This window comes from Ostrea edulis, chromosome 5 (assembly GCF_947568905.1).
Source record: "Ostrea edulis chromosome 5, xbOstEdul1.1, whole genome shotgun sequence".
In the NCBI taxonomy this organism is placed as follows: Eukaryota; Metazoa; Mollusca; class Bivalvia; order Ostreida; family Ostreidae; genus Ostrea; species Ostrea edulis.
The window spans coordinates 20,826,090-20,853,387 of record NC_079168.1 but is presented as its reverse complement, the minus strand read 5'-3'; the positions used below and the strand labels follow the sequence as shown (position 1 = coordinate 20,853,387).

At 34.1% G+C, this 27,298-nt stretch overlaps 2 protein-coding genes across 3 annotated transcripts in view; one reads left to right on the top strand and one right to left on the bottom strand.

Annotated features, from left to right (window-relative positions):
* Positions 1–17,299, top strand: part of LOC125649098 (apoptosis-resistant E3 ubiquitin protein ligase 1-like) — a 41,075-nt gene extending 23,776 nt beyond the window's left edge. Inside the window, exons 5-19 of the mRNA XM_056166956.1 lie at positions 1,766–2,000; positions 2,300–2,463; positions 3,419–3,587; positions 3,841–3,974; positions 4,500–4,577; positions 5,177–5,318; positions 5,559–5,671; positions 6,375–6,450; positions 6,562–6,674; positions 9,025–9,204; positions 9,384–9,509; positions 9,634–9,822; positions 10,037–10,123; positions 12,299–12,474; positions 13,197–17,299. Coding sequence (XP_056022931.1) covers positions 1,766–2,000; positions 2,300–2,463; positions 3,419–3,587; positions 3,841–3,974; positions 4,500–4,577; positions 5,177–5,318; positions 5,559–5,671; positions 6,375–6,450; positions 6,562–6,674; positions 9,025–9,204; positions 9,384–9,509; positions 9,634–9,822; positions 10,037–10,123; positions 12,299–12,474; positions 13,197–13,299 — 2,085 coding nt within the window. The 3' untranslated portion in view covers positions 13,300–17,299. The remainder of the gene's footprint in view (positions 1–1,765; positions 2,001–2,299; positions 2,464–3,418; positions 3,588–3,840; positions 3,975–4,499; positions 4,578–5,176; positions 5,319–5,558; positions 5,672–6,374; positions 6,451–6,561; positions 6,675–9,024; positions 9,205–9,383; positions 9,510–9,633; positions 9,823–10,036; positions 10,124–12,298; positions 12,475–13,196) is intronic.
* A 4,101-nt stretch (positions 17,300–21,400) lies between these two features.
* Positions 21,401–23,648, bottom strand: LOC125650644 (uncharacterized). 2 transcript variants are annotated; one of them, XR_007361052.2, is made up of 4 exons: positions 23,506–23,648; positions 22,259–22,531; positions 22,003–22,096; positions 21,401–21,466 (listed from the first exon to the last, which is right to left on the bottom strand). XR_007361052.2 is itself a non-coding variant. In XM_056166955.1 (3 exons), coding segments are annotated over exons 1-3 (357 nt in total). In that variant the 5' UTR covers positions 23,507–23,648; the 3' UTR covers positions 21,401–22,013. The 2 variants fall into 2 exon arrangements, 1 of the variants encoding a protein (XP_056022930.1); XM_056166955.1 differs by having other exon boundaries at positions 21,401–22,096.
* Between the last annotated feature and the right edge of the window lie 3,650 nt (positions 23,649–27,298).

The following is a 27,298-nucleotide window of genomic DNA, read 5'->3' as shown; positions in this document are numbered from 1 at the left end:
CAAACATTCTCATGAAGTACATTAGGACCACAATAGGGGTTTGATATTATGCAATGTATGTAGTATGTACATATACATGTATATGAATTAAAACAAAAAGCTTTATTTTAGGAACCTGATTCAGAAGAAGAATAAAAGTTAATCTTATTGAATATGGAAATGTCCTCACAGTTTAGATTAAGTTTTTTTCCACAACTCTGGAACCAGAGCAGATTTGCAATCTGACAGGGTTTTTAAAAAGATGTACACTAGTCTATATATAAACATTATATTTTCTTGAATTGAATATTATTGACCTCTGCTAGAGTTGGTCTACAGTAAAAATCTAAACATTCAAGATTGTTGTGGGAATCTTGTATATAGAGATCTTTCCAACTTCTATGTACATCTATAATAACTGCAGTTTATGAAAGTGATATGAACACTCCAAAGATATTTATATAAAAAGTGGTTCAGTAGTTGGACTTAGTAAGTTGAGCAGCTGTTGGTGTTCTGATAAGATCTCTACTCAAGGAAAAATATAACACACATGATTTTCATATAAATTTCACATGTATTGCATGCAAATATTTTGCATGAGATCAAGATGAAAAGTAATTTGCATGAAATATGCACATGATTTTCATGCAGAATATTTTGTAGGATTAAGTCATGTGGACATGATTGGTTTTGTAATAAGAACATGAATTACGTATTGGTTTCAAGGCTGAAGTTCGAGCAGGAATAGTTGAGTAAATGAATCTAACAAAAAGTCATATAAATGCTGTAATTTAATTTAGTTGTCACTTTTATGTGTTTAAAACATATATATGGAGATATACAAAATAATTAGGGTCCCGATGGCAGGTGAGCTTTGTTGGCCCCTTGTTTTGTTTTCCAGAAGCAGTGAAAAAATCTAGGTTTTCGTGATTGGCATGATTATATGTCATTGATTTTTCCTCCCTATAAAGCTTCTCCTATGTGTGAAATTCTGAATCATAGACAATTAAATTATTGTAATTTAGAATTTTGACTAGCGTAGAGTTCCTGCATGACAAAATGGTAAGTGCAGCAGATTTGATTACAAGTGGAAGAATGCAGCATCCCACATTTGATCAATAAAACTAGCAAGTCATAATTACGGAGGCAGACTTTTGAGGGTTCAGTTTTTCTGATTTTGACAGTTTTTTGACAGCCTTTGTAGATTGCTATCAATGTAGAATCGAGAAATTTTTCAAAATGCAGATTATTTTTTTCCACAAAATTGATACAATTTTGAACGGTGGCAAATTGGAATCTTCTAGATATCATAATTATCAGTGCATACAAAACCTTTCAACCTGGCAGAGTGTCATATTGTACGTAATTATGATAGTACATGTATTTGTAAAATGCCATGCATTTTTTAAAGTTCATTTGAATTTCTTAAGAATGTAAACAAGTTATGAATAATTATATATCGATTATTTTACAAACATACTGTCAGTCACACAGAATTGCACACAGAAACTCAGATTTACACTAGAATTCATTTCAAAACTGAATATACAACATTATGTGCACCCTTTACTTCTGAGCTCCTCTAGTGCTGAATTAAACACCAATCTTAATTAGGTTATAGTAATTGTAGTAATTATGAAATGCTCTATATATTGATTATGATTGCCAGTAGAAAACAGCAATAAATCATGTTTATGCTAAAATTGTGCAATTAGCTTTGAGTGCACTATATTTGTAAATATCAATTAAGAATGCTTACAGCAGTTATATTTATTTCTCATTTCAGTTGTACAGGAAAAATGGAAAACCATACTTAGCAACTTCTACAAACTCTGTTAGTGTTGTCATACAGTTGAAGAATGAACAAGTTGCTTGTACCAAGCAACTCGATACAGAAGATACTGATCAAAACGCGATAAAGACTTCCTTCACTGTCCACAAATCAGGGTCCTACAAAATCTCTATCATGGTATCTGGAAGGCATGTCAAAGGCAGTCCTTTTACCAAGACATTTGAGCCTGGTGAGAAGTTGTTATGTCATTTTAAAATTTTAATTAAAAAACCTGACATGACCAGCTGCAAAATCAAAACTTGTGAATGATGATAATTTGTGTAATTTATTTATCTATTGAGAGAGAGAGAGAGAGAGAGAGAGAGAGATGCCTACATACTTGTACCACATTATCATGATTTCTTTCACTGCTCTTCCCATTACTGGTATATAGTCACTGCATTATGTTTCATTTGATTTTGATTAAAGGTACATCAAGAGAAATGGTAAATTCAGAAATATTTTTTTTGTGTGTCTTTTGAAACATAGGTCCTATAGATGCTGGGAAGTCAGGTTTCACCAATTACTGTTCCACAATTGTATGCAGTGCTGGAACACCTTATCCCCTCACCATAGAAACCCAGGACCCATTTGGCAATCCTGCTGTGTACAAAGCTGATCAGAATAATTATTTCAAAATTAAAGTGATAGAGGTATGAGTAGTTATTATAACCCCCACAACTGAAATTTAGGGAGGGGGTATACTGGAATCACCTTGTCTACAGTCCTTAAACATAATTTGTCCAGAGTATATCTTTAACACCAATGAACATGCAGATTATATATATATATATATATATATATATATATATATATTATATGAATAATGAAGTTGTGCACCTGCTATTTTGATGAGATTTTTCAACATTCAAGGAAGTTATGGTTATTTTTTCCATTTTAAAGGTGGTTGGGGTTATGTTGTCATGGATATGTTAAAAACCATTCATTCTGCAATGAGCACAAATTCACTATTTCCCACCATCCATTGTGCCGGGGTGGGGTGCCATTAGTCCTGTTAAGACAGTTCTAGTTTGCTTTAAATATAGGAATTGTATGTCTGCATTAAAAATTGATTGATTGATTGAACATTGTTTAACGTCCCTCTCGAGAATATTTCACTCATATGGAGACGTCACCACTGCCGGTGAAGGGCTGCAAAATTAAGCCTATGCTCGGCACTTATGGTCATTGAGCAGGGAGGGATCTTTATCGTACCACACCTGCTGTGACATGGGACCTCGGGTTTTGCGGTCTCGTCCGAAGGACCGCCCCATTTAGTCACCTCTTATGACAAGCAAGGGGGTACTGAGGACCTATTCTAACACAGATCCCCACTGTATCATTAAAAAATTGAAAATGCAAGTGAATTGTGTTCATTTTATGAGTGCATATTGAATTTTATTTCTCTATTTTGCATGTTCATTCTTATAGATCAGCTTTCTGATTCATGTAATAAGGAAATAGTGCTTGCCAAGTCGGCAGATACTTGGATCTTAACTGTCTTTACATGTCCTTCATGTAAAAATTTATATCCTTTCACTGAAGACTTGAAGTGGTAATATTCACAAGACAATCAATATAACTTGGTTTTTTTCTCCTGTTTGACAGACAGAGAGCAGCACTAGATACTTTCCAGCCACCCAGCTGATTTACAATCCAGACAAGAAACATCTTACGATGCATATTAGGATGGAGCAAGAGGGCCATTACCAAGCCACTGTTAGTTATGGCGATACCAAACTGAAAAATGGCGAATTCAGCATTCTAGTTATAAATGGTAATGATAAATCTAAATTACTAAATTGCATATTTAATTTAATGAAAAGTTTCTTTATCCAGAGTTTCCGCCTTTATTCTTTTCAGAGATTTTGATCCAATGGATTTCTATGATGACTAATAGTGTTTCAGTTGTGGTATGACAAAGTCATTACATTTATTGTGCTATCTCTTGATGTCATGCTAAACACATTTGTGATATTTTGTACTGAAATGGAATTCCAAGTGAATTGTTTGATTTTAATGGTTTGTAGACGATGATATGACTCATGTGAACAAAAACTTGTCCAAAAAGCAGCGTAATATCTGGTATGAGGCCCGTCTTCTAGCCGGTAGTGGTGACAGTGCAGAGAAGGCCAAGAAAGTCTACGTTTACATATCACCAAAGGTAAGAAACACACCCCCATCCCCTAACCCACCATCACCAAAGGTAAGAATTCACCCCCATCCCCTAACCCACCATCACCAAAGGTAAGAAACACACCCCCATCCCCAAACCCACCATCACCTAAGGTAAGAAACACACCCCCATCCCCTAACCCACCATCACCAAAGGTAAGAAACACACCCCCATCCCTAACCCACCATCACCAAAGGTAAGAAACACACCCCCATCCCCAAACCCACCATCACCAAAAGTAAGAAACACACCCCCATCCCCTAACCCACCATCACCAAAGGTAAGAAACACACCCCCATCCCCTAACCCACCATCACCAAAAGTAAGAAACACACCCCCATCCCCTAACCCACCATCACCAAAGGTAAGATTCACACCCCCATCCTCTAACCCACCATCACCAAAGGTAAGAAACACACACCCCTTCCCTAATACACCATTATGTGACCTTTCCACTCTTATGATATAAAGATTTTATCAGTGTTACTAAAAATCCTATTTTCTTTTTTGCAGCAATTGACACTAAAAGAATATTATCTGAAAGTTATTGGGAAAAAATTATACACCTGGAGAGTGTGCCCAGGCACTAAGGTAAAAATTGCATAGGAGGAGAATGCATAAAGAAATCAACTTGCTCACCAGGAACTAAGGTTGAATCTTTCAAACATTCATAATACACTAAGATAAAACTAATTCACATGGAAAGTATGCCCGGGAGGGAAGGTGAAACATACAAATCTGGAGAGAGAGTTCCTTGGTGTTTAAGGTAAAAGGTGTATTTCTGGAGAGTTTCTACTGGAGCTAAGGTAAAATTTCAACACCTATGGGGTCTGTCCAGATGCTGTAAAGGTAAAAAGGTGTGTACAAAGAAAAAGTGTTCAGGAACGGTTTGACAGTATGTTTATTATTTTCCAAATCCTAGAAGGGGAAAAAAAATTCTGCAATCAAGAATATTTATAATAGTGTTATTCTGTAAAATTACTATAGTTTATTGGGGTTGTAGTTTGAAAGAAAAACTTTGTTCGGGTGTTTAATTTCATGAATAAGCAAGAGGTTAAGAATTTGACTTTACAATTGTATGATTGTATATGATTTTACATTTAGAGTTTGTCATTGCTATGGAATCAAAGACTCCACAAGTTTTACAGATTCTGAAATTACTGTTAACAAAGCTATTGTTTACTTTCCAGTTTTATTTTAATGGCTACAACTCCCGATATGATGCCCCAGTTATGACGATATACGATTGTTCACAGCCCCATGTAACGCTTGCAGCTAAAGATAGAAATATCATCGCAGCTACCTTCACCTCATTTATGCAAAGAAATATAGGTATTATTAACCTGTGATAAAATAAATGATGTGTATTACATATAGACTGACTATATATATTACATAACTGTATTATTTAAAAGAATAAAACTCACTTTTACAGACACCATTTTAGCATCATTACGAGAAATCGTTTTAATCATCTTATGAGTTTGTTGCAAACAAGTTCCGTTAAAGATGCATAAAATTTCATCTCAAACAATTTTATAATCTGACTTAATTTCTACATCTACGTTTCAGGTGGATCCGAGACATTCCAGGACAAGCAGACTTACTTCTGTCAGGAACTCAGAAAATTTCAAAAGAGTTCGACCTCGATTCTGAAAATAGATAGATCCCAACTGTTATACAGTGTGAGTGATTTTCTGAAAGTCCTCAAAAAGCAATGCCTGAATAAGTCCTCAAAAAGCAATGACTGGATAAGTCCTCAAAAAGCAATGATTGAATAATTCCTCAAAAAGCAATGACTGAATAAGTCCTCAAAAAGCAATGCCTGAATAAGTCCTCAAAAAGCAATGACTGAATAAGTCCTCAAAACACAATGCCTGAATAAGTCCTCAAAAAGCAATGACTGAATAAGTCCTCAAAAAGCAATGACTGAATAAGTCCTCAAAACACAATGCCTGGATCAGTTCTTAAAAAGCAATGACTGAATAAGTCCTCAAAAACCAATGACTGAATAAGTCCTCAAAAACCAATGACTGGATAAGTCCTCAAAAACCAATGACTGGATAAGTCCTCAAAACGCGATGCCTGGATTCTGTGACTGTAATTCGTCTAGAAATAAAAGTTATTGATGGTTGAAAAACCTTTTCGAGCTTATCATTAGCACACTGTATTTGATGTTAATGGAGTTGTATTGAGTTATAGAAAGACATGTTGTTTTTTTAAATCTAAGATTAAGTATACCGTGCTTATGTTTTACATGACATTATTTGTATGGCAGTCTGACATTATTTGTATTGCAGTCTGACATTATTTGTACGGCAGTCTGACATTATTTGTATTGCAGTCTGACATTATTTGTATTGCAGTCTGACATTATTTGTATTGCAGTCGTATAGAGCCACAAAGAGCTTTGATGCTGGGGATTGGTTCAAATCTTTCCAAATTTGCTTCACAGGAGAACAGGGTAAACAGATTGCAATAAGGAATAACAAGAACAGTTATAGTAGTGCAGATATATAGAGCTGTATCCATCATGAGTTTTAATTATAAGTCCTGTTTATTTGGTGATTTTTAGGACTAGATTGGGGTGGATTAAGAAGAGAATGGTTTGAACTGCTGTGTAGAGAGTTGTTCGATCCAGCCAACTCTGATTTTTTTCATCGGTTCGCAAGTGATACACAGGCCCTAGTAAGTGTAAAAGTAAAAAGTGATACACAGGCCCTAGTAAGTGTAAAAGTAAAACGTTAATACAAGTAAAAAGAGTATAATTACCTGTCTACAGTTATACAAGTGATACACAGGCCCTAGTAAGTGTAAAAGTAAAACGTTAATACAGGTACAAAGAGTATAATTACCTGTCTACCGTTAATTCAGATAGTATAATTACCTGTGTAAAGTTAATACAGATAGTATAATTACTTGTCTAAAGTTAATACAGATAGTATAATTACCTGTGTAAAGTTAATACAGATGGTATAATTACCTGTCTACAGTTAACACAAAGAGTATAATTACCTGTCTAAAGTTAATACAGATAGTATAATTACTTGTCTACAGTTAATACAGATAGTATAATTACCTGTGTAAAGTTAATACAGATAGTATAATTACCTGTCTAAAGTTAATACAGATAGTATAATTACCTGTCTAAAGTTAATACAGATAGTATAATTACCTGTGTACAGTTAATACAAAGAGTTTAATTACCTGTCTACAGTTAATACAGATAGTATAATTACCTGTGTACAGTTAATACAGATAGTATAATTACCTGTCTAAAGTTAATACAGCTAGTGTAATTACCTGTTAAAAGTTAATACAGATAGTATAATTACCTGTCTAAAGTTAATACAGATAGTGTAATTACCTGTCTACAGTTAACACAGATAGTATAATTACCTGTCTACAGTTAATACAGATAGTATAATTACCTGTCTAAAGTTAATACAGATAGTATAATTACCTGTCTAAAGTTAACACAGATAGTATAATTTACCTGTCTAAAGTTAACACAGATAGTATAATTACCTATGTAAAGTTAATTCAGATAGTATAATTACCTGTGTAAAGTTAATACAGATAGTATAATTACCTGTGTACAGTTAATACAAAGAGTTTAATTACCTGTCTAAAGTTAACACAGATAGTATAATTACCTATGTAAAGTTAATTCAGATAGTATAATTACCTGTGTAAAGTTAATACAGATAGTATAATTACCTGTGTACAGTTAATACAAAGAGTTTAATTACCTGTCTAAAGTTAATACAGATAGTATAATTACCTGTGTAAAGTTAATACAGATGGTATAATTACCTGTCTACAGTTAACACAAATAGTATAATTACCTGTCTACAGTTAACACAAAGAGTATAATTACCTGTCTACAGTTAATACAGATAGTATAATTACCTGTGTAAAGTTAATACAGATAGTATAATTACCTGTCTAAAGTTAATACAGATAGTATAATTACCTGTGTACAGTTAATACAAAGAGTTTAATTACCTGTCTACAGTTAATACAAAGAGTTTAATTACCTGTCTACAGTTAATACAGATAGTATAATTACCTGTCTACAGTTAATATACAGATAGTATAATTACCTGTCTAAAGTTAATACAGATAGTGTAATTACCTGTCTATAGTTAATACAGATAGTATAATTACCTGTCTAAAGTTAATACAGATAGTGTAATTACCTGTCTACAGTTAACACAGATAGTATAATTACCTGTCTAAAGTTAATACAGATAGTATAATTACCTGTCTAAAGTTAACACAGATAGTATAATTACCTGTCTAAAGTTAATACAGATAGTATAATTACCTGTTAAAAGTTAATACAGATAGTATAATTACCTGTCTACAGTTAATACAAATAGTATAATTACCTGTCTAAAGTTAATACAGATAGTATAATTACCTGTCTACAGTTAATACAAAGAGTTTAATTACCTGTCTACAGTTAATACAGATAGTATAATTACCTGTCTAAAGTTAACACAGATAGTATGATTACCTATGTAAAGTTAATACAGATAGTATAATTACATGTCTAAAGTTAATACAGATAGTATAATTACCTGTCTACAGTTAATACAGAAAGTATGATTACCTGTCTAAAGGTAATACAAAGAATATAATTACCTGTCTAAAGTTAACACAAAGAGTATAATTACCTGTCTAAAGGTAATACAAAGAGTATAATTACCTGTCTAAAGTTAATGCAGATGTATGAAATAGCAAATATTGTGTAAAATTCCGAGTTGAACAATCAGACAGTTTTAGAAATACACTAAATGCATTTTCAGAAATACTTTTGCAAACATACAATATTGTAATTACCTCAAAAAACCGAAGGTACACTATTAAGTTGTGCGCCTGACACCATTATGATTTTGGTGAATATTTCTTTATTGATTCCGCTTTACCTGTTAATAGTGAGCAACATATGAAACAGTTTACCTGTGTCTCCAGTATAGGACAGGTGGTACTTGTACACGATATTCTATCATATTTATTTACACCATTACAGGTGCATCCAAATGGAAAAAGAATTGCAACTTCCAAACTGAAATACTATGAATTTGCGGGTAAAATAGTTGGGAAGTGTTTATATGACTCCGCTAGAGGTAGTGGATACAGGCAGCTAGTGAAAGCTAAATTCTCCAGGTCATTTTTGGCCCAGTTGATTGGATTACAAGTGAATTACAAGGTACATGAAAAAAATTCATTATAGGTATAATATAAAAGTACATAACTGCTGTTATATTCATTGTGTTAAATGTTAATATAACATCTTCTACTACACATTTGAAAATTATTTCCTTAAATGCATGTAATCATTTGTGACTTACTAAATACATACAACTGTAGTAGTGTAATTTTCTGCAGTATTTTGAAATGGATGACCCAGAACTTTACAAAACCAAGGTGAAGTACATTCTTGAGAACGACATTGAAGACATGGACTTGACCTTTACAGAGGAAGAGTATTCATCTGAAGGTCATCTTATGAAGGTCATATTTAAATCATATTTTTATGCATTCAATTTATTGACTTTCCTACAATCTGTATATGATGTGAGATTCCTTGTTTCTATTCCGAGAATAATTATCATACTAGATAATTATTGTATTACAGGTTGTGGATCTGATACCTAATGGATCTAAGATGTCAGTAACCAACGACAACAAACTTCACTATTTGAATTCCTTAGCCCAGTACCGACTGGTCAGCTCCTGTCGAGAAGAAGTAGAGGCCTTCCTTAGGGGACTCAATCTGCTGATACCAGACAATTTGCTCAGTATATTTGATGAGAATGAATTGGAGGTAGAGAAATGCAACTTTTACTAATGTGATGCTGGGCACTTAAATCTTTGACAGATAATAGTAGTTAGTTTAGATCCATTAGAATGTCCATGGCTGATTGACTCTACATGTAATAATTATTACTGCATTGTCATGTATAAATACACGTCAAATCAACGTTTATTATCACTGAAGGAGAGTGAGAATAATGACTAAAAAATCACTGTTTTTTCAGCTGTTGATGTGTGGAACTGGGAAATATAGTGTAACAGATTTCAAAGCTCATGCTGTGATAGATGGAACCTCATACTCATTTTTCAAGGTAGGCAGCCACTGAAAACAGGAGTGTGTGGAGAAATGTATTCAAAGTAACAAATATTCTGTTGGATGGATTTTTCTTGGCTTTCTATAATTTCATTCTGGCATTAACGTTGTGTTTCAATTTTATTCCCCCCGAGATTGAAAATAGGCGGTATATATTGGTTTTGGTCTGTCTGTTTCTGCCATTTTGTCTGCAACTTTAACTCTGCTCATAACTTTTGAACTATACAAATTGATGATGATGACTTTATACCCAATGAAAATTCATTGGACAAAGTTATTCATTAAAAGTCATTGCTAAAGCTGTAACATTCAAGGTCATTGTGTTTCACAAACACGTTTTATATTGAGAGGCACTACTAGTCGCATTTGTTCGCCCAGGCAGATATAAGACACGGGGTCTGCTAGGTTTGCTTTTAGCCTGCCCCTTGTGTATTTTGTATTCACAAAGAATCATTTCTATAGAAAAGTTATCTCCTTACATTCGACAAAAATTTTCATTGTTGATAATAAAACAGTGGCAACAACCAGAAAATTTTGCTAAGAACATACAGTTACAGTACAGAATTCTCCCCAAGAAGGTTCAAATTAGACTAAAGTATTTTTTGTTGGCAATTCGTAATGTCTTATACTTGTTAGAAAGGATTGTGCATGATAATAGCCTTGCTGTGGTCCGTAAAACTCAAAATTTTAAAGCTTGAAAGAATTACTAAATCTTCTTTTACATGTGTATGTCATAAAAGAGATTATGTCCAATGCAGGTTCACATCATTTGTTTCTAACATATACAATCACATTCAATGATTGAGTATCTATGATCAATCAAAAGTGACACAATGTCTCAATTATACTCAAATTTAATCAAAATACTAATTTTATGCTCCTTGAAAATATGGTTGTGTCCGTCTGTCTGAGCTAAATTTTCCTGAACTTTTCATTAGAAATTGGTCATAATTGATCACAAATTTTCCTTGAGACAGGAACTTTTGGACCAAGGTCATTTTTGAAAGGTGAAGGTCACTCACAACATATATAAGGAAAAGGTTACTTATTTCAACAGTTTTTGAACAAGTATTAATCATATATCACACAAATAAGTTACAGGCAAATTGCTTGCAAACAAAGGTCACTTAAGGTAATTTTTAAAATTCAAGGTCACTCATAACATATACCTTATATATGAAAAATAAACCCAACCCATTCATTTTAACAGTTATTGACCGTCTTTTGGACAAAGGTCTTTCAAGGTCATTTTGGAAAGGGTTTTTTCCCCTAAATTTGGAATGAACTTGAGTACTGTGTATTCTTTACTTATAAAATCCATAACAATGGAAGCTTGACTCCACTTACTGATTGATTTGCTCCTACATTATCTGTTTAAAAAAACAAGCAAACACAGGATCATTTGCATTTTTTAAGCATCCACTGGTCCAGGATTTGCTTTCAGCATACGTTGGATTCAAACTAAATATTCATCTAGAAAAATCCCTTGACACTATCTCAGAAATCCCTCATAAAAACGGCAGAAATTTCACAAAGTCATATCTTTTTGATCTAGATTATTTCAATTTCATAATAGTTTTATGGTTTCGTACATAATGTAGAGTACCACATTAGACCTAATGTATAACAAAATGTGATATTGATCATAGACAAGGCAAGATGATAGATGTGCGATGCCACGGTCTACGTTTTGACGTTGCAATATGACTGACACAGTGGCGGATCTAAATTAGGAATTGTGTTGTGCAACAGAAAATACAAACTTTTTTTTTTTTTCCACATCTGAAAATGTTATTCGTTCATATCAAGTTAACAGTGTCAACTCCTTGGCATGCCCAGTGCTGCAGAACATGTTGACAGCCCCCACCAGTCCAACTCCTGAGCTTGGTAGATGATAAATATATAAGACTATATTTATGCACTTCCAGTTGTGAAATACTAAATTTTACTGCCTAATTTCAATTGAACCCCTAAAGAAATGGTGTGGAACCCACTTCCTTGGAAAAATTTCTGGATCCGAGTGAATGCATGTAGCTGACCTCGCTTTAATGGTGTAGCATTTTCAACATATTAGTAATGCTATACATGTATAAACAATAAAGATATGCATATTTGACTTCTGTACATGTACTTAATAATTAACAATGGTTTACTTTTTCTGATTTGTGATTAGGTGTTGGACTGGTTTTGGACAGTAGTTGACAGCTTCACAGAAGAACAAATGGCTCGTTTGCTCCAGTTCACTACCGGATGTTCTCAGCTTCCTGCAGGAGGATTTGCTGACCTCAATCCTAAATTCATGATTTCATTCTCTCCCACCTACAATACACTGCCCACAGCACACACATGGTAAGTATAGGCATGACATATTCTGTATGGAGCTACCTAGTGATCAGTACACTGTATGTGCAGTTTGCTGTTAGAACAAGTTTTCTGTCATGCACAGCAGTTGACATGTCCTTTATGTCAATTTTCTACTTTTCATTAAGACATATAAATTATGTGTAGAATGAAATGATTCACATTCAAATTGTTTTTCAGTCTTTTGACTTTAGTATAGTATGCAATTATGCTCCATGCTTAGGGTTGCAAACTTTGCTCTCTTTTTTTCATCCATCCATCTGTCAATAATCCCCCTATCTCAATGATGTGTTTTAGAATTCATTCATTCAAAATGTTTCCAGAGGTCAGAGTTCATGATTTCAACACAAATATATATTTCAAGATTAAGTCTTTAAAAGGCAATTAATGACAATCTGTGTTTGTGGTTGATGGGGATTTACAATCTTTCATGGTGGATCCAATGAAAGTTGTAATGACTGTTGCTGTGTGCACATTGTAACAATTAAAGCATCTCTCATCAATTTTGTAAGGGAGGTTCTTTATGTAGTAGATTTGACTTCATTAGCCACAACAGAGTGATGTTCCTTAACTAGTCATTTCATTATTGGGAAAATACTGCAATGTTGTCAAGACAGAGCAATAGGAATAAACATATATCAAGATAAATATGAGATCTATGATTATTATTAAGATTATGGTCAGCTTGATTTCTTGCTATTCTTTTGCAGTTTTAACCAGCTGTGTTTACCAGATTATGACTCCATGGAGAACCTGCACAGATCAATTCTTATTGCTATCAATGAGGGATTCCAGGGCTTTGGTCTCGTATGACAACCATACAAATACATTAGCCCAGTTCTCAATATCATGGTAGCTAACCAAGGAGGTGGACGTGCAATTCTGGTCATAATATTCACATATCTGCATTCAAGGTCGTAGTTTCTAATCGAGCCCCTAGGTGGTAGCTATCTAGCTTATTGAACATATTAGGTCTGTAGATTTATGGAACAACTACACTGTTCACAACAATTAGTTAAAATCATAAAGTTAATCAAAGAAGTACTTGCAGTTGATATGACCATTTTCTTTATCAAAATTTAAAATTGAGAACTTAAGAATGTGTTTTGAAAAAGCAAATAAGAAGGCATTAAATAAGTGACTCTGTTATGATGTCATAAGTTAAATATGAGTTTTAGAAAATTATATATTTTCTTTTTTCTTTTTGTTACTGTAAATATAATTTCACAGATTATAATTTTTGGTTTGGTCCGCAGGTATGAAATTCCGCTAAGTTGTATGTCGCTTACATGAACTTACAAACTTTAAGTCCGCTGATATGAAATGGATTTTTTATGGCTTTGGACTTCACGGAAGTAAATACCACACATAAAAATGTACTTTTACAGTATTTTATGTAACCATGGACTTAGCAGAAATAGTTTCTGCATGTGAAAATGTACATTTACAGTCATTGAAAAAAAAGTGAAATGTTTATTTGAAGGTTTTCCTTTTAAATTAGATCAGAAAACATATATATATATATATATATATATATATATATATATATATATATATATAAAAGCACGAAAACCCAACAACACCCTACTTTCTTAAAGTGTCGGATCTAAGAAGATACAAGGCCAGTAAAGAAATTTTTAAATAACCAACAGTGTCATGGCCTTTTCAGTGCATTTATATATATATATATGTATAAAATCTTTGACATGTGATACATACATGTATATTGTGTGGATTTTTCTTAAAACTACTTTTATGGGGTCAAAAATTAGAATTTTATCTCATATAGTGTTCAAATGAAAATATTTATAATTCCAAATAATGTTAAATAATTGAGAAATCTAATGAACTATGCAAAATAGAAACAAATATTGTTATCTTAGATTTGATAGTTTATGCTAACTCTACCACCGAGATGCTTTTAAAGTGTATTGTGCAAGATCAAACTCTAGTAGCTGCTTATGATCTTGAACGTGACCCTGGTTTCACCAGCTACAAATGTGGGCAAACACCAGACATTTCAATGCAATTGTACAGAGTTTGTTTGGGACATTGTATACATATTTTTTCAGTGATCTTTATTGTTTTGACACAAATAATGCACTTTTTACAAATTTACTATATTTTTATTGTGTAGTTCACACTATATACAAATCCTATATTTTAGGCCCTGGTCATTCTGATTTAAATTCTTCACATGTATACGCCCATCTTAGCTGTACGGTATTATGGTATACATCCATCCGTCTGTCAACTTTTTTCTGTCTGGCTCATTAATACTATGAGAACTAGAATCATCAAACTTTGTCAGCTGATGCATACTGGGTAGGTGTGTCACATGAAGTTAGATCATTGTGACCTTTGGGATTAAGATGATATAGCCAAATATAGGAAAACCCTGTCCTGTTATTAACTTGACAGTTATTTGGCCTAGAATCATCAAACCTGGTCAGTTCATGCATCTTAGGTGGAAGGTGTTTCACACCCTACATTAAGGTCACGGTGACCTTTAATTGAGGCTCTGTATGTTATAAAACTTTTTGGTCTCATGTAGATTTGAGTCCTAGAATCAACAAACTTTGTCAATTGGTGCATCTGTAGAAAAAATTATGTAAAGTGCAGCAAAAAATAAGGTCATTAAAACTTTTGAATGACCAAGTATTAAGATAATATATTTTAAGGGAATTAATCCCTATTATGCAGTAACCTCATCATCATCATCGGCATTTTGATTAACGTGCAGGATTAGATGCATCTTCCACAGCAGTGGGCTCCCTTCCAGATAACGCATGGCAGACCTAACATTTGACTTCCAGGCATCTCTGTCCAATGGGTTGACATCACGAAGTCCCCACTCACGCTGGTCTTTTTCTAGCTGTGCTTTCCAGGTCATCTTTGGTCTCCCTGGTTGTCGTCCTCCCTCTTTTTTCATATTAAAGACATTGATTGCCCCACCGGATCTAGCAACGTGCCCAAACCAGCGTAGCCTCTTCTCCCGCAGGATAGCGTCGAGGTCATTGATCCCAAGTCGTCCAGTAGCTCGCTTGATCTGACACTAGCCATGTTTTCTGGCTTTACCCTGCAAATCTGTCTGACCATGGCTCTGTCATTTCGTCGTAGGCGAAGGAGGTCTGGTTTTGGCAAGGGCCACCTACTAAACCTACTAAAAATAATATTACATCAAGAAATAGACATTTCTTCATAAAATATAGCTATATAGATATAACAATTAATAGAAATAAATAAATTTTACCAACAATAACGACATAAATATGCAATATTGTATTACAAAATGCATATTTATCCCATGGGGATATGAACTAAGCTGTCGTGTTTCAAGGAGTTCAGTTGGACTTGTAAAGATCATTTTAATAAGAGCTAAATTACATTTGTCAAGTTAAAGATTAATTAATGAATACAATGTAAGAAGGCTGTACAGCTGATCTGTCACATCTTTTGTTAGAGGCCCTTTGTACAACCCAAAATTGTTAATTAATTCATTACCATATGAAAGAAATTTGAATACATGTAATAAACTTAAGATAATTGTTTTAAAATATCATTTCTGTAGTTATTGAAGAATTCAAGAGGTACATCATGCATATGGACAAGTTAGTTGTTGTATCTTGTATAATTTTGTCCCATGCACACTCATCTGTTTATGATGAATAAACATTCGTTCAGATGAATAAACATTCGTTCAGAAGAATAAACATTCGTTCAGTCCTATCATGTGCCGTGGCAATGCACTTTATTTTCACAATACTTTAGACAACAGTTTGATTTTTTCTTGTATACTGTAGATTTCTTACACATGTATAATGCATTATTCTCTATTTATCTCTCTATCCATATAATTCTCTTCAATTTAACTCATAAAAACAAATAAGAAAATGTCAATGTAGAATCCAATTCTGACTTCGATATCACCGACACACTTGGAGTACAGGAATGTTTCCGAACAATACAGACACATGCTCGGTTCACTTAGAATATATGTATTGCCTGACAATTTTAAATCAACTTATATATTTTTATTAAGCACAGGGCATATAAGGAGTCTTAATTGTCACTCCCATGGCTGCATCTCTATTGTTTTTAATTTATGATTTATGAATACATTGTATTAGGAAGAAAAAGTTGGATTTTTTTAATGATTCAGATGCTTTAATGCTAATAATACTTTTAGCGTGCTGTCTAATTTTGTTCTCAGATTCTTTTAGAAACTGTTAATCCACTCATGTAAAGGTGTTGTCTAATAGGTTTATACATGTATTTTTTATGAATGTGGTTCAGATCTTTCATGAACAAGCCATCCTTGACTACCACAGGAAGGGCTAAAATAACAAAACAAGGATACTTGTTTGGTAACAATGCAATCTCAAATCAAAGTTGAGGCTCTCTTGGGATTAATGTTGTTAATTATCAAGAACTGTCACCAAAAAACAAGCCACACACACACACAAACAAACAAACCCAAACTCTCAATCAAAAATGGCAAAAATAGGCACTATCTTGAGAAAGAATGTATGTATGCCTATCCTATCAAACAACTTGATTTTAAAGCATTGCTGTTTAAGAATTCTGTTGTCTGGTCTCGTGTTATATGCAGGGTTTTAATATTGTTTGTTGTTTTATATTCTATGTTGATTGGTCCACACAATTTGTGTCCCTATATTGTTTTTGTAAATGCTTGTTCCCATCATCTCTGTGTATGATTTTATATAATTGATTTATACATTGATATTTTATGATATATATGAGTTAGTAAGATACTGAACTGATATTAAAATAATTATAAAGACATAATAAATTCTATTTTCTATGTGGCCACAGCCAGTTTGCATCGTATGGGATCCTTTTGATTGTATTCAGTAAATATGTTCAAACTGTACAAGATGCACGTTGGATGCTATAATGGAGAGATATATCTTTTATGCCTCTCAAATCAACATGGATATCCCATGGTAAGAAGGATCATATAAAGTATACAATGAAATTCACACATCGTCGGGTTCACATCAAAGTTACACAGACTCAGTTGTACCAAGTTTGTATGTTTTTATCTGCTATTCACAAGCTCTCAAATCCATAATAATGCAATGCACTCGAAAACTGGAAAGCTAGGAAGAAAGTCTGAGTGATGACAAGATCAAAATAAATGAAGGATTCTGTACAACACCAATCTAAAATACATATGACAAATAATTGAAGATATCTTAATTGAATTCCCATGAGCAACGATTGATTTAAAGATCTCTTTCAAATAATTCTAGATCTTTTCAATTCAAACAAAGAGAACAATAATTTAATGATTGTTTGCATTTACTGTAAACCAACTTTTATTCGTGACAACTTTATTTCGTGACTAATCTATGATAAACTGGCTCAAGGCGACTAATTTTCACGACCAACAGTATGAAAGGTGAAGATAACGAACAGTGATCAATTTCATAACTCCTATAAGCCATACAAAATAGATAGTTGGGTAAACACGGACCCCTGAATACACCAAAAGTGGGATCAGTTGCCTAGGAGGAGTATGCATCCCCTGTCGACCGGTCACACCCGCCGTGATTATCTTTATCAGGTAAACGGAGTTATCCGTACTCAAAATCAGTGTGCCAAGAACAGTCTAACAATCGGTACGAAACACGTCAGACAGCATCTGAACCAATGATGGGTTGTATTGGCAAACTAGGTCGTTATAACGACCATAAAATTTGCGAAATGTTGACTTTAAACGAGACTAGTTTTTTTTTAATGGTCCATACCAATTCTGGCAACTTAAACATCGTATTCAGAAAGCATTACACACTTATTTGATAGTGGAGTTCGCGTGTTAACTACATGTATAGTCTAGTGCGGATGTTTAGTTCACGCATGTCTAGTTTTTCGATGATGACGTTGAAGAATCACAGATGTATCAGCAAAATCTACTAGATACAGCTTGTTTCTCGATAACCATGTTTTTCGGGAACGAAAATTTCCCCAAAATTATATTTTTAATTGCATTTATTAAGCTCGCTTTCCAAGTGGAGAACGACTGACTTCGATATCAATTGTTGCATTTTATCATGCTTTGGACAAGAGTATAAAAATGTAAAGCATGGACCTTAATGAGTAAAATCGACTAAAATAACTGAAAACATGCACCTCTTTGTGATTTCTGTCATATATTCCTCAAAATTTAATCTGCTAACGTGTCCAAACTACTTTTCACACTGTGATGAAAGTATTGTAGGGTGGATTGAAACATACTTTATGATAGACCAATCAGATGGTGTAATTCTTATCCAATCAGCATTGTTTGGCCATCCAATCATAATCTTAGTATAAGTAGCCAATCATTGTTGATCAACCTAAGACCAAAGGGTATCTTCAGTTAGTTTGTTGGTACTCGAACTCGATTGAGGTCTTTTGACCGATAGTATTGAGTTGGTATTGAGGACAAGCTTGGGGTTGTGTCGGAAAGCAACAGAATTGTTAGCTTGGCCACTCAGCTTCTACACTTGGTCCTTTGTGACTTTAGAATTCTGTCTTGGTGACTTGTTTCAGGGATAGTGTCTCGGTGACTTTCCCAGGTGATAGGACGGTAGAGAGCTTAGGTTAGGTGGCTGCAGACTGTGTCGGGAAACAACAGAATTGTTTCTTATACCACTCAGTCTGTAGCTACTTGAGTTATACATGTATTTGTGATTTCTCGTTTCGATTAGTCTGATTATTTTTTACTATTAGCTCATGGTTTGTTTAATGATCATCCAAGTAGGACCAAGGAAAATATTATTCCGGGTTTTGGTCAGTTAGCCTATCCTGGTTTATTTATTAACGTCAATGTTATTGTTCCTGTTCGTCTGCAACGAAGATAGATACATGACAGTAAGTGTATTATAAATGAACTTAATTTCTTAGGAAGGAAACCTAAGCGAACTCATCAATTTTCTGATCATGTATTAGGTAAATACGTTACAACACTTTGTCCGCCATCTTTGAACTAGACCGCTAGTACGTGAGAGAAATATTTAGTAAATTTCGACTAGACTCGTTCACTTCCGGCAAACTAAAGCACGTTCGGGTGAAATATAGTTTTACCTTTGTGACTATAGTTTGCCATCGAACTCCACCATTGGTAATTATTAATTTCATAATTATGAACACCATGGCACGGTTACCCAATAATGTAATATCGGTTGAGATTCGGCTCGGCTGAATATTCACCGTGGACTGACGCCTTCACCGAGGGCGTCAATCCAAATATTCAGCGGAGCCGAATCTCAACCGAGCTTACCAACAATGAAGTTCGGACTTCGGGTGTACACAAGTGATTTGGTATAGGCAAAAATCTTTTGTTCGAGACGTGAAACATGTACTAAGTGCCTTTCTAAAATGCATTTTAGCATGTTTATAATTTCGGTACGAGTCAAATTGCATGCCACGTGACCTTCCTTGGCGTATCCAGATCCGTTCAGTGGTATGAAGTTCCTTGACTTCCTTGTATTGGTCCAGCCTGGACGAGTATACGGATTGTATCCCGTGTGAGGGATACATTTGTGGGAAGCGTTCGTAATAATGTTACATAGTTCTTGATAGAAGTGATTCATGGTAGGCGACACTAGGTTTGTAATATTGACCGTATTGGAAACCTTTCCCAACTTGAGGACCAATACTGCCTGCTAGATCATAGGATGTGGAACCTGTCTCCATGCCTTGACACATGTAGATGAAAGCAAAACACTCAAAGAAATTGCGTTATTCATCAAACTTTCACATGTTGTAATTAATATTGTAACTGCGGTCCACTTAGTTTCATTTTGTTAACGACAACCACGGGAAAGAGAAGTTTTCATGGATTTCGTCATGTCGCATTTGAGGGAACCATATAAGGCCGTCTGCATATAACCACTCAACTTCCCTTGAATATTTAATTTTGGATACAAATAATTTGCGGAAATGACCAGCTTTTATTCTGAATTAAATGCAGAATTTTTTCCACACATTATATAAGAAGTGTTATGCATGGTGCTTATGGCCGTAGCAGCAACTTGTTCTTTCTCGTGCCATTGCCTGCCATGGCGTATTGCATATGCATTGAGTGAAACATTTTACATGCCAATTTTGAATCGAACATCCAGCACAGAGTCGAAGAAAAAAACATTTTGAATATTTGTGTAATAATTGTAATGTCGTAAAATTTGATTAGACATTGCAGTCCTGCATATTTTGTTATTTCAAGTACTAATTTTGAAAAAGTCAACAAATATATATATATATATATATATATATATATATATATATCTAATGAAATATATAAACATATTTAATGAAGTGAAAATCAATATCAATGTATTAATTTCGTTGTGTTATGAAATTAGATCGCGATTCTAAAAAAAAAAAAAAAATCATTTTGATTATCTAAATTCTACAAATATTTCAGTTTGTCTAATTAGAGTTTTATTTCTTGTGTATTTCAGTAACTGATACTAATCTGTATACACATGCAGTGACTGTATAACAATTAGCAACCATCCACACCCCAGTCCCCCAGGAAAATAACACACATGTGGAATAGACCACGCCTACTTCTAAGGCAATCGTACGGTAAAAAAAAAAAATGAATCTTTAAAGTCAGATCTGAAAGACTTACACTTTAATGTCCTGCGCTTGGCAAAGGAACAGTCAATATCTATGTTAAACAACTTAGGTTTGACTCGGTGCCGGAATCGAGAATCGAACCCGGGCCTTCCGGTTGCTCCCTAACCACTAGGTTACCGCGCCCGGTCACTATTTGATCTTAAAAGATTATAAGGGAAAGAGGACTTCCTTGATAATGAATGCAATCGATCTTAATGGGTGACATACTACATCATTATCAAATCTGAATAACAAATTGGAGAAGGAAAAACAAAAAGGAAGCTTGATAGCAAACGTTTTATTGTGTCACAGGCAGCAAAACAGAAAAAATCCCTTTTCCTTCAAGTTCCTGAAATGATAACAAGAAATGCCTTATAATTTATCAATATAACTCTAGCACAAGCAAGACTTTTTCTTTGTTAAATGCATTTTGAAAGTTTTTGCTTCAATGCATGCCGTATGCCGTTTACCAGAGTAAAAAGAAAAGAAAGTATGAATATATTTTTGCAAGGTACCTTTTTTTCCCCATTCAACTTATACGACAATATTCATTCTACCACGCCCCGCCAGTGTTGAATTTCCAATAGACGTCAACAATCATTGTTGCAACATTTGATTTACTGGAAATTTTATACCTTGACGTCACAGGCAATTAGCTGAACACTTCCTAAAGAGAACTGCGTGCGTCTTGCTATATCACCGTTGTGTGAATGAAATAACTACCTCGTTGCTGGAATTGTTAAAGATACCCTTTCGATCTCGACCTTCGGGCTCGGGTTTTATTTTCCAACAATATCTCTCGGCATCCTAGGTTATCGTCTGAGAAATTCCTTCTACGTGTTTTTTTTTTTTAAAGTATACATACATGTACTACCATGCCCCTACCTGTTTTGTTTCTATTTGCTAGATCCAAACACAGTTTCGTTACTAGAAACCAAGGAACCAATCAACAACGGAGCGAAAATGGCCAACATGAGGACTGAAAATAATGAAATGTATTAATCAGACGTCCATCTATCTAAATTCTAGATCTCAAAACACATTTGAAATTTGTTTTTCAATTCCAATTATTACTCATATCGGATAAATATGTTTGATATTCTCTAAGTCATACATTTATCGTACAATATAATATACTTACATATCAGGAGAAGTGGTAAGATAGAACCCGTGTTGGAACCCCCTAACATTCCACCCCTTCCGTACGTCCCCATCCCTTGGTATCCAACCTGTTGGTAGCCGCCCAACTGTTGGTAGCCGCCCAACTGTTGATAGCCACCAAGCTGTTGATAGGCGACACTAGGTTTGTAATATTGGCCGTATTGGAAGCCCCTTCCAACTTGAGGGCCATAACTGCCTGCTAGAGCATAGGACGCGGCACCAAAGACAACCAACAAAGCCAAAACAACCTTCACTGCGGAAGAAAAAATAGATCGTGTCATTAAATGCTAACGTGCATTAATCCATCTACACATTTACATCCATACTGTATGTATAATACGTAAACGATGGTATGAATCTCAATATTTGTTTTCATCAAATATACGGTGCAGTCGAGTAACTGATACGCGTATGGTTATTTGAATTTGTTCAAACTTTTGTAAACCCAACGACAGATTCAGGATTTTTTAAACTGGCGATGCAAGACAGAAGGCCACTGAAATCGTATGTATAATACAGTGGTGAATCTAAAAAGGATCTAGAGGGTTGCTACACGCTTATGTTTGGAAAATAGGTTATTTGATTTTGATAGTTACTTTTAGGGACTGCAACTTCTAATATTTTTGAACGGAAAATGTCCGTCTCAGGTCACATCCCTTCCTTGACAATTCATGGATCCATTCCTGAATTATGGTTGTAATCCCCCCCCCCTTCATCATTCGAAAATGATTAATTTAGTCTGAGCTAATACCCACTGTAAAAATATTGATCAATAAAACTAAAACAAAAATGCTTTCAGTTTTCTCAGAGAACAGAGAGCATTGCAAATCTCTTTCCCCCACAGATATATATGTTTGATAACTTGTGATAATTTCGCAAATAACGTCGATAAGTCATATATATATATATATATATATATATATATATATATATATATATATATTTTTTTTTTTCTTCTTTTTTTTCAGCATTCTAATAGCATGAAAACGGTCGGTAAAGATAATTTTTACATAGTTACAATAATCGGAGAGAAACATGAATAGTATGATATGGGCATTAACTAAAATACTGGAGTTTCTTTTTAAAACAGGTCAAATGACAGGAAAATATGTACAAAGAACTTTTAAGATTAATATTTTAAAAATCATACACAGAGTTTGTTAGTTGTTTTTTTTTTATTATTTATTTTTAAGAAGTAGTACATTAACATTGAAGTTTTTTCCTTACTTTTTACTGCCTGTTATTTGGAGTAACCTTTCACAATGACAAACTTCTCGCATCGACTGCTTATATACAGCTTCAAGACATTCCTTTTCATGAATGACATAACCGGAAACCATCCTGATCATTTCAATGCACTGTATACTGAGAGGAAGGCCGTGGGACTAACCACTCAGGGGTGCTCATGAATATGACTACCTCATTACTCCAGCAATCACCCAGTCTTCATTGGACGATGATAGTACTAAAACAACCACTGTAGTACTACTTACTTTTCATGGGGGGTGACCGATTTGTTTCTGTTGTCCATTGATAGCAATGAGGATTCGCCAACAACCAAACTAACACAATAATGCCGAAAGAAGTTCAGTCATATTCAAGTTTTCCTGTGAAACCGGTATTTTTGTTGCACATTTATCGTAAAAAAAAAAAAATCCTTTCAACTTAAGTAAAAAGTTGAAAATTTGGAATAAGATTTTTTTATTTTGTTTTAGCAACGCATGTTTTAAGGGGGATGTAATGAGAGAATACACAAATAAGTTATTTGTTAAAGCAATACCAGCTCTCATTTTGGTGTCGAAATATTTTTTATGCAGGAATATGATTTACTATTTCAATGACAGAAAAAAAAGGTTTGTAAACTTTTGATATTAATAATATTTGTGTTATAAAACCTATCCAGAGGCTCTGAATGAAGTAAAATTACATTATTGTCTTCCCATACAAAATTTCATTTCTATATAATCCTATACATTCAATAAAACCGAAATATCTATTTTGATAAAATTCTAAACTTTTAATTTTATCAATAACTATGGTTAAAGTTGCATACAAAACTATCATAATGGTACATATTTACAACAAAGTAAATTTTCGGATTTAGAGCTAATTTGACTTTAAGGCAAAAAAAAAAAAAAAAATTAAAATTAAAAAAAGTACCCCCCCCCCCCCAATAAAACCAAACACACACACTGTGCTATCTTTGGTAGTTACAGGAACATCTATCAGAGTTTATTCAGTACCTTCTTTCGAATTGTGGGGAAAATGTTTTTGAGAGACAAGATTAGTAAGGACATGTCCCCACACCTCTCACCCTCACTAATCTAATACCTTGTATGCAAACCTTTCACATTCTGTGGGTCACTAATCTAATACCTTGTATGTAAACCTTTCACATTCTGTGGGTCACGAATCTAATATCTTGTATGCAAACCTTTCACATTCTGTGGGTCACTAATCTAATACCTTGTATGCAAACCTTTCACATTTTGTGGGTCACTGATCTATTATACCTTGTATGTAAAACTTTCACATTCTGTGGGTCACTAATCTATTACCTTGTATGTAAAACTTTCACATTCTGTGGGTCACTAATCTAATACCTTGTATGCAAACCTTTCACAATCTGTGGGTCACTAATCTAATACCTTGTATGTAAACCTTTCACAATCTGTGGGTCACTAATCTAATATCTTGTATGTAAAACTTTCACAATCTGTGGGTCACTAATCTAATACGTTGTATGTAAACCTTTCACATTCTGTGGGTCACTAATCTAATACCTTGTATGTAAACCTTTCACAATCTGTGGGTCACTAATCTAATATCTTGTATGTAAAACTTTCACAATCTGTGGGTCACTAATCTAATACGTTGTATGTAAACCTTTCACATTCTGTGGGTCACTAATCTAATACCTTGTATGTAAACCTTTCACAATCTGTGGGTCACTAATCTAATACCTTGTATGTAAACCTTTCACATTTTGTGGGTCACTAATCTATTACCTTGTATGTAAAACTTTCACATTTTGTGGGTCACTAATCTATTACCTTGTATGTAAAACTTTCACATTCTGTGGGTCACTAATCTATTACCTTGTATGTAAAACTTTCACATTCTGTGGGTCACTAATCTAATACCTTGTATGTAAACCTTTCACATTCCGTGGGTCACTAATCTAATACCTTGTATGTAAACCTTTCACATTTTGTGGGTCACTGATCTATTATACCTTGTATGTAAAACTTTCACATTCTGTGGGTCACTAATCTATTACCTTGTATGTAAAACTTTCACATTCTGTGGGTCACTAATCTAATACCTTGTATGTAAACCTTTCACATTCTGTGGGCCACTAATCTAATACCTTGTATGTAAAACTTTCACATTCTGTAGGTCACTAATCTAATACCTTGTATGTAAACCTTTCACATTCTGTGGGTCACTAATCTAATACCTTGTATGTAAACCTTTCACATTCTGTGGGTCACTAATCTAATACCTTGTATGTAAACCTTTCACATTCCGTGGGTCACTAATCTAATACCTTGTATGTAAACCTTTCACAATCTGTGGGTCACTAATCTAATACCTTGTATGTAAACCTTTCACAATCTGTGGGTCACTAATCTAATACCTTGTATGTAAACCTTTTACATTCTGTGGGTCACTAATCTAATACCTTGTATGTAAACCTTTCACAATCTGTGGGTCACTAATCTAATACCTTGTATGTAAACCTTTCACATTCTGTGGGTCACTAATCTAATACCTTGTATGTAAACCTTTCACAATCTGTGGGTCACTAATCTAATACCTTGTATGTAAACCTTTCACAATCTGTGGGTCACTAATCTAATACCTTGTATGTAAACCTTTTACATTCTGTGGGTCACTAATCTAATACCTTGTATGTAAACCTTTCACAATCTGTGGGTCACTAATCTATTACCTTGTATGTAAACCTTTCACATTCTGTGGGTCACTAATCTAATACCTTGTATGTAAACCTTTCACAATCTGTGGGTCACTAATCTAATACCTTGTATGTAAACCTTTCACAATCTGTGGGTCACTAATCTAATACCTTGTATGTAAACCTTTTACATTCTGTGGGTCACTAATCTAATACCTTGTATGTAAACCTTTCACAATCTGTGGGTCACTAATCTATTACCTTGTATGTAAACCTTTCACATTCTGTGGGTCACTAATCTAATACGTTGTATGTAAACCTTTCACAATCTGTGGGTCACTAATCTATTACCTTGTATGTAAACCTTTCACATTCTGTGGGTCACTAATCTAATACCTTGTATGTAAACCTTTCACAATCTGTGGGTCACTAATCTAATACCTTGTATGTAAACCTTTCACATTCTGTGGGCCACTAATCTAATACGTTGTATGTAAACCTTTCACATTCTGTGGGTCACTAATCTAATACCTTGTATGTAAACCTTTCACATTGTGTGGGTCACGTTTATGGGGACGCAACTGTAAGGACAGCATTTTTGTTCTCATAGTGCACTACTCATAACGCAGGTCAAAATGTTAAAATGACTTCACTTTACAGCTCTCTCTCTCTCTCTCTCTCTCTCTCTCTCTCTCTCTCTCCCCCCCCCCATTGAAACGTGTTAAGTGAGGACGATATCTAAGAGAGAATACATTATATATATTATTGCAAAAGCAAAAATGTACTAGTATAGGTAGTTAAAGGGACACCTTTAAAATTTTATCCAATAATCCTTTTTGAATTGTGAAAAACAGCATGTTTTTGAGAGAGATTATTAGTGTATGTCACAATACTAGTTGTCCGGACTAATTTGCATATCATCTTTAATGTGGGTTACGTTTCTGGAGACGTGCATTGTAACCGTGGGAACATTGGAGTGCACCTCTGTTCCCATAACGCGGGCCAAATGATTAAAAATTGTATGTTTCATCTGCCCTTCCTATCTATTTGTCTATTTATGTAGATATACGTAAATTACGATCAAAGCTCATGTGGATTACA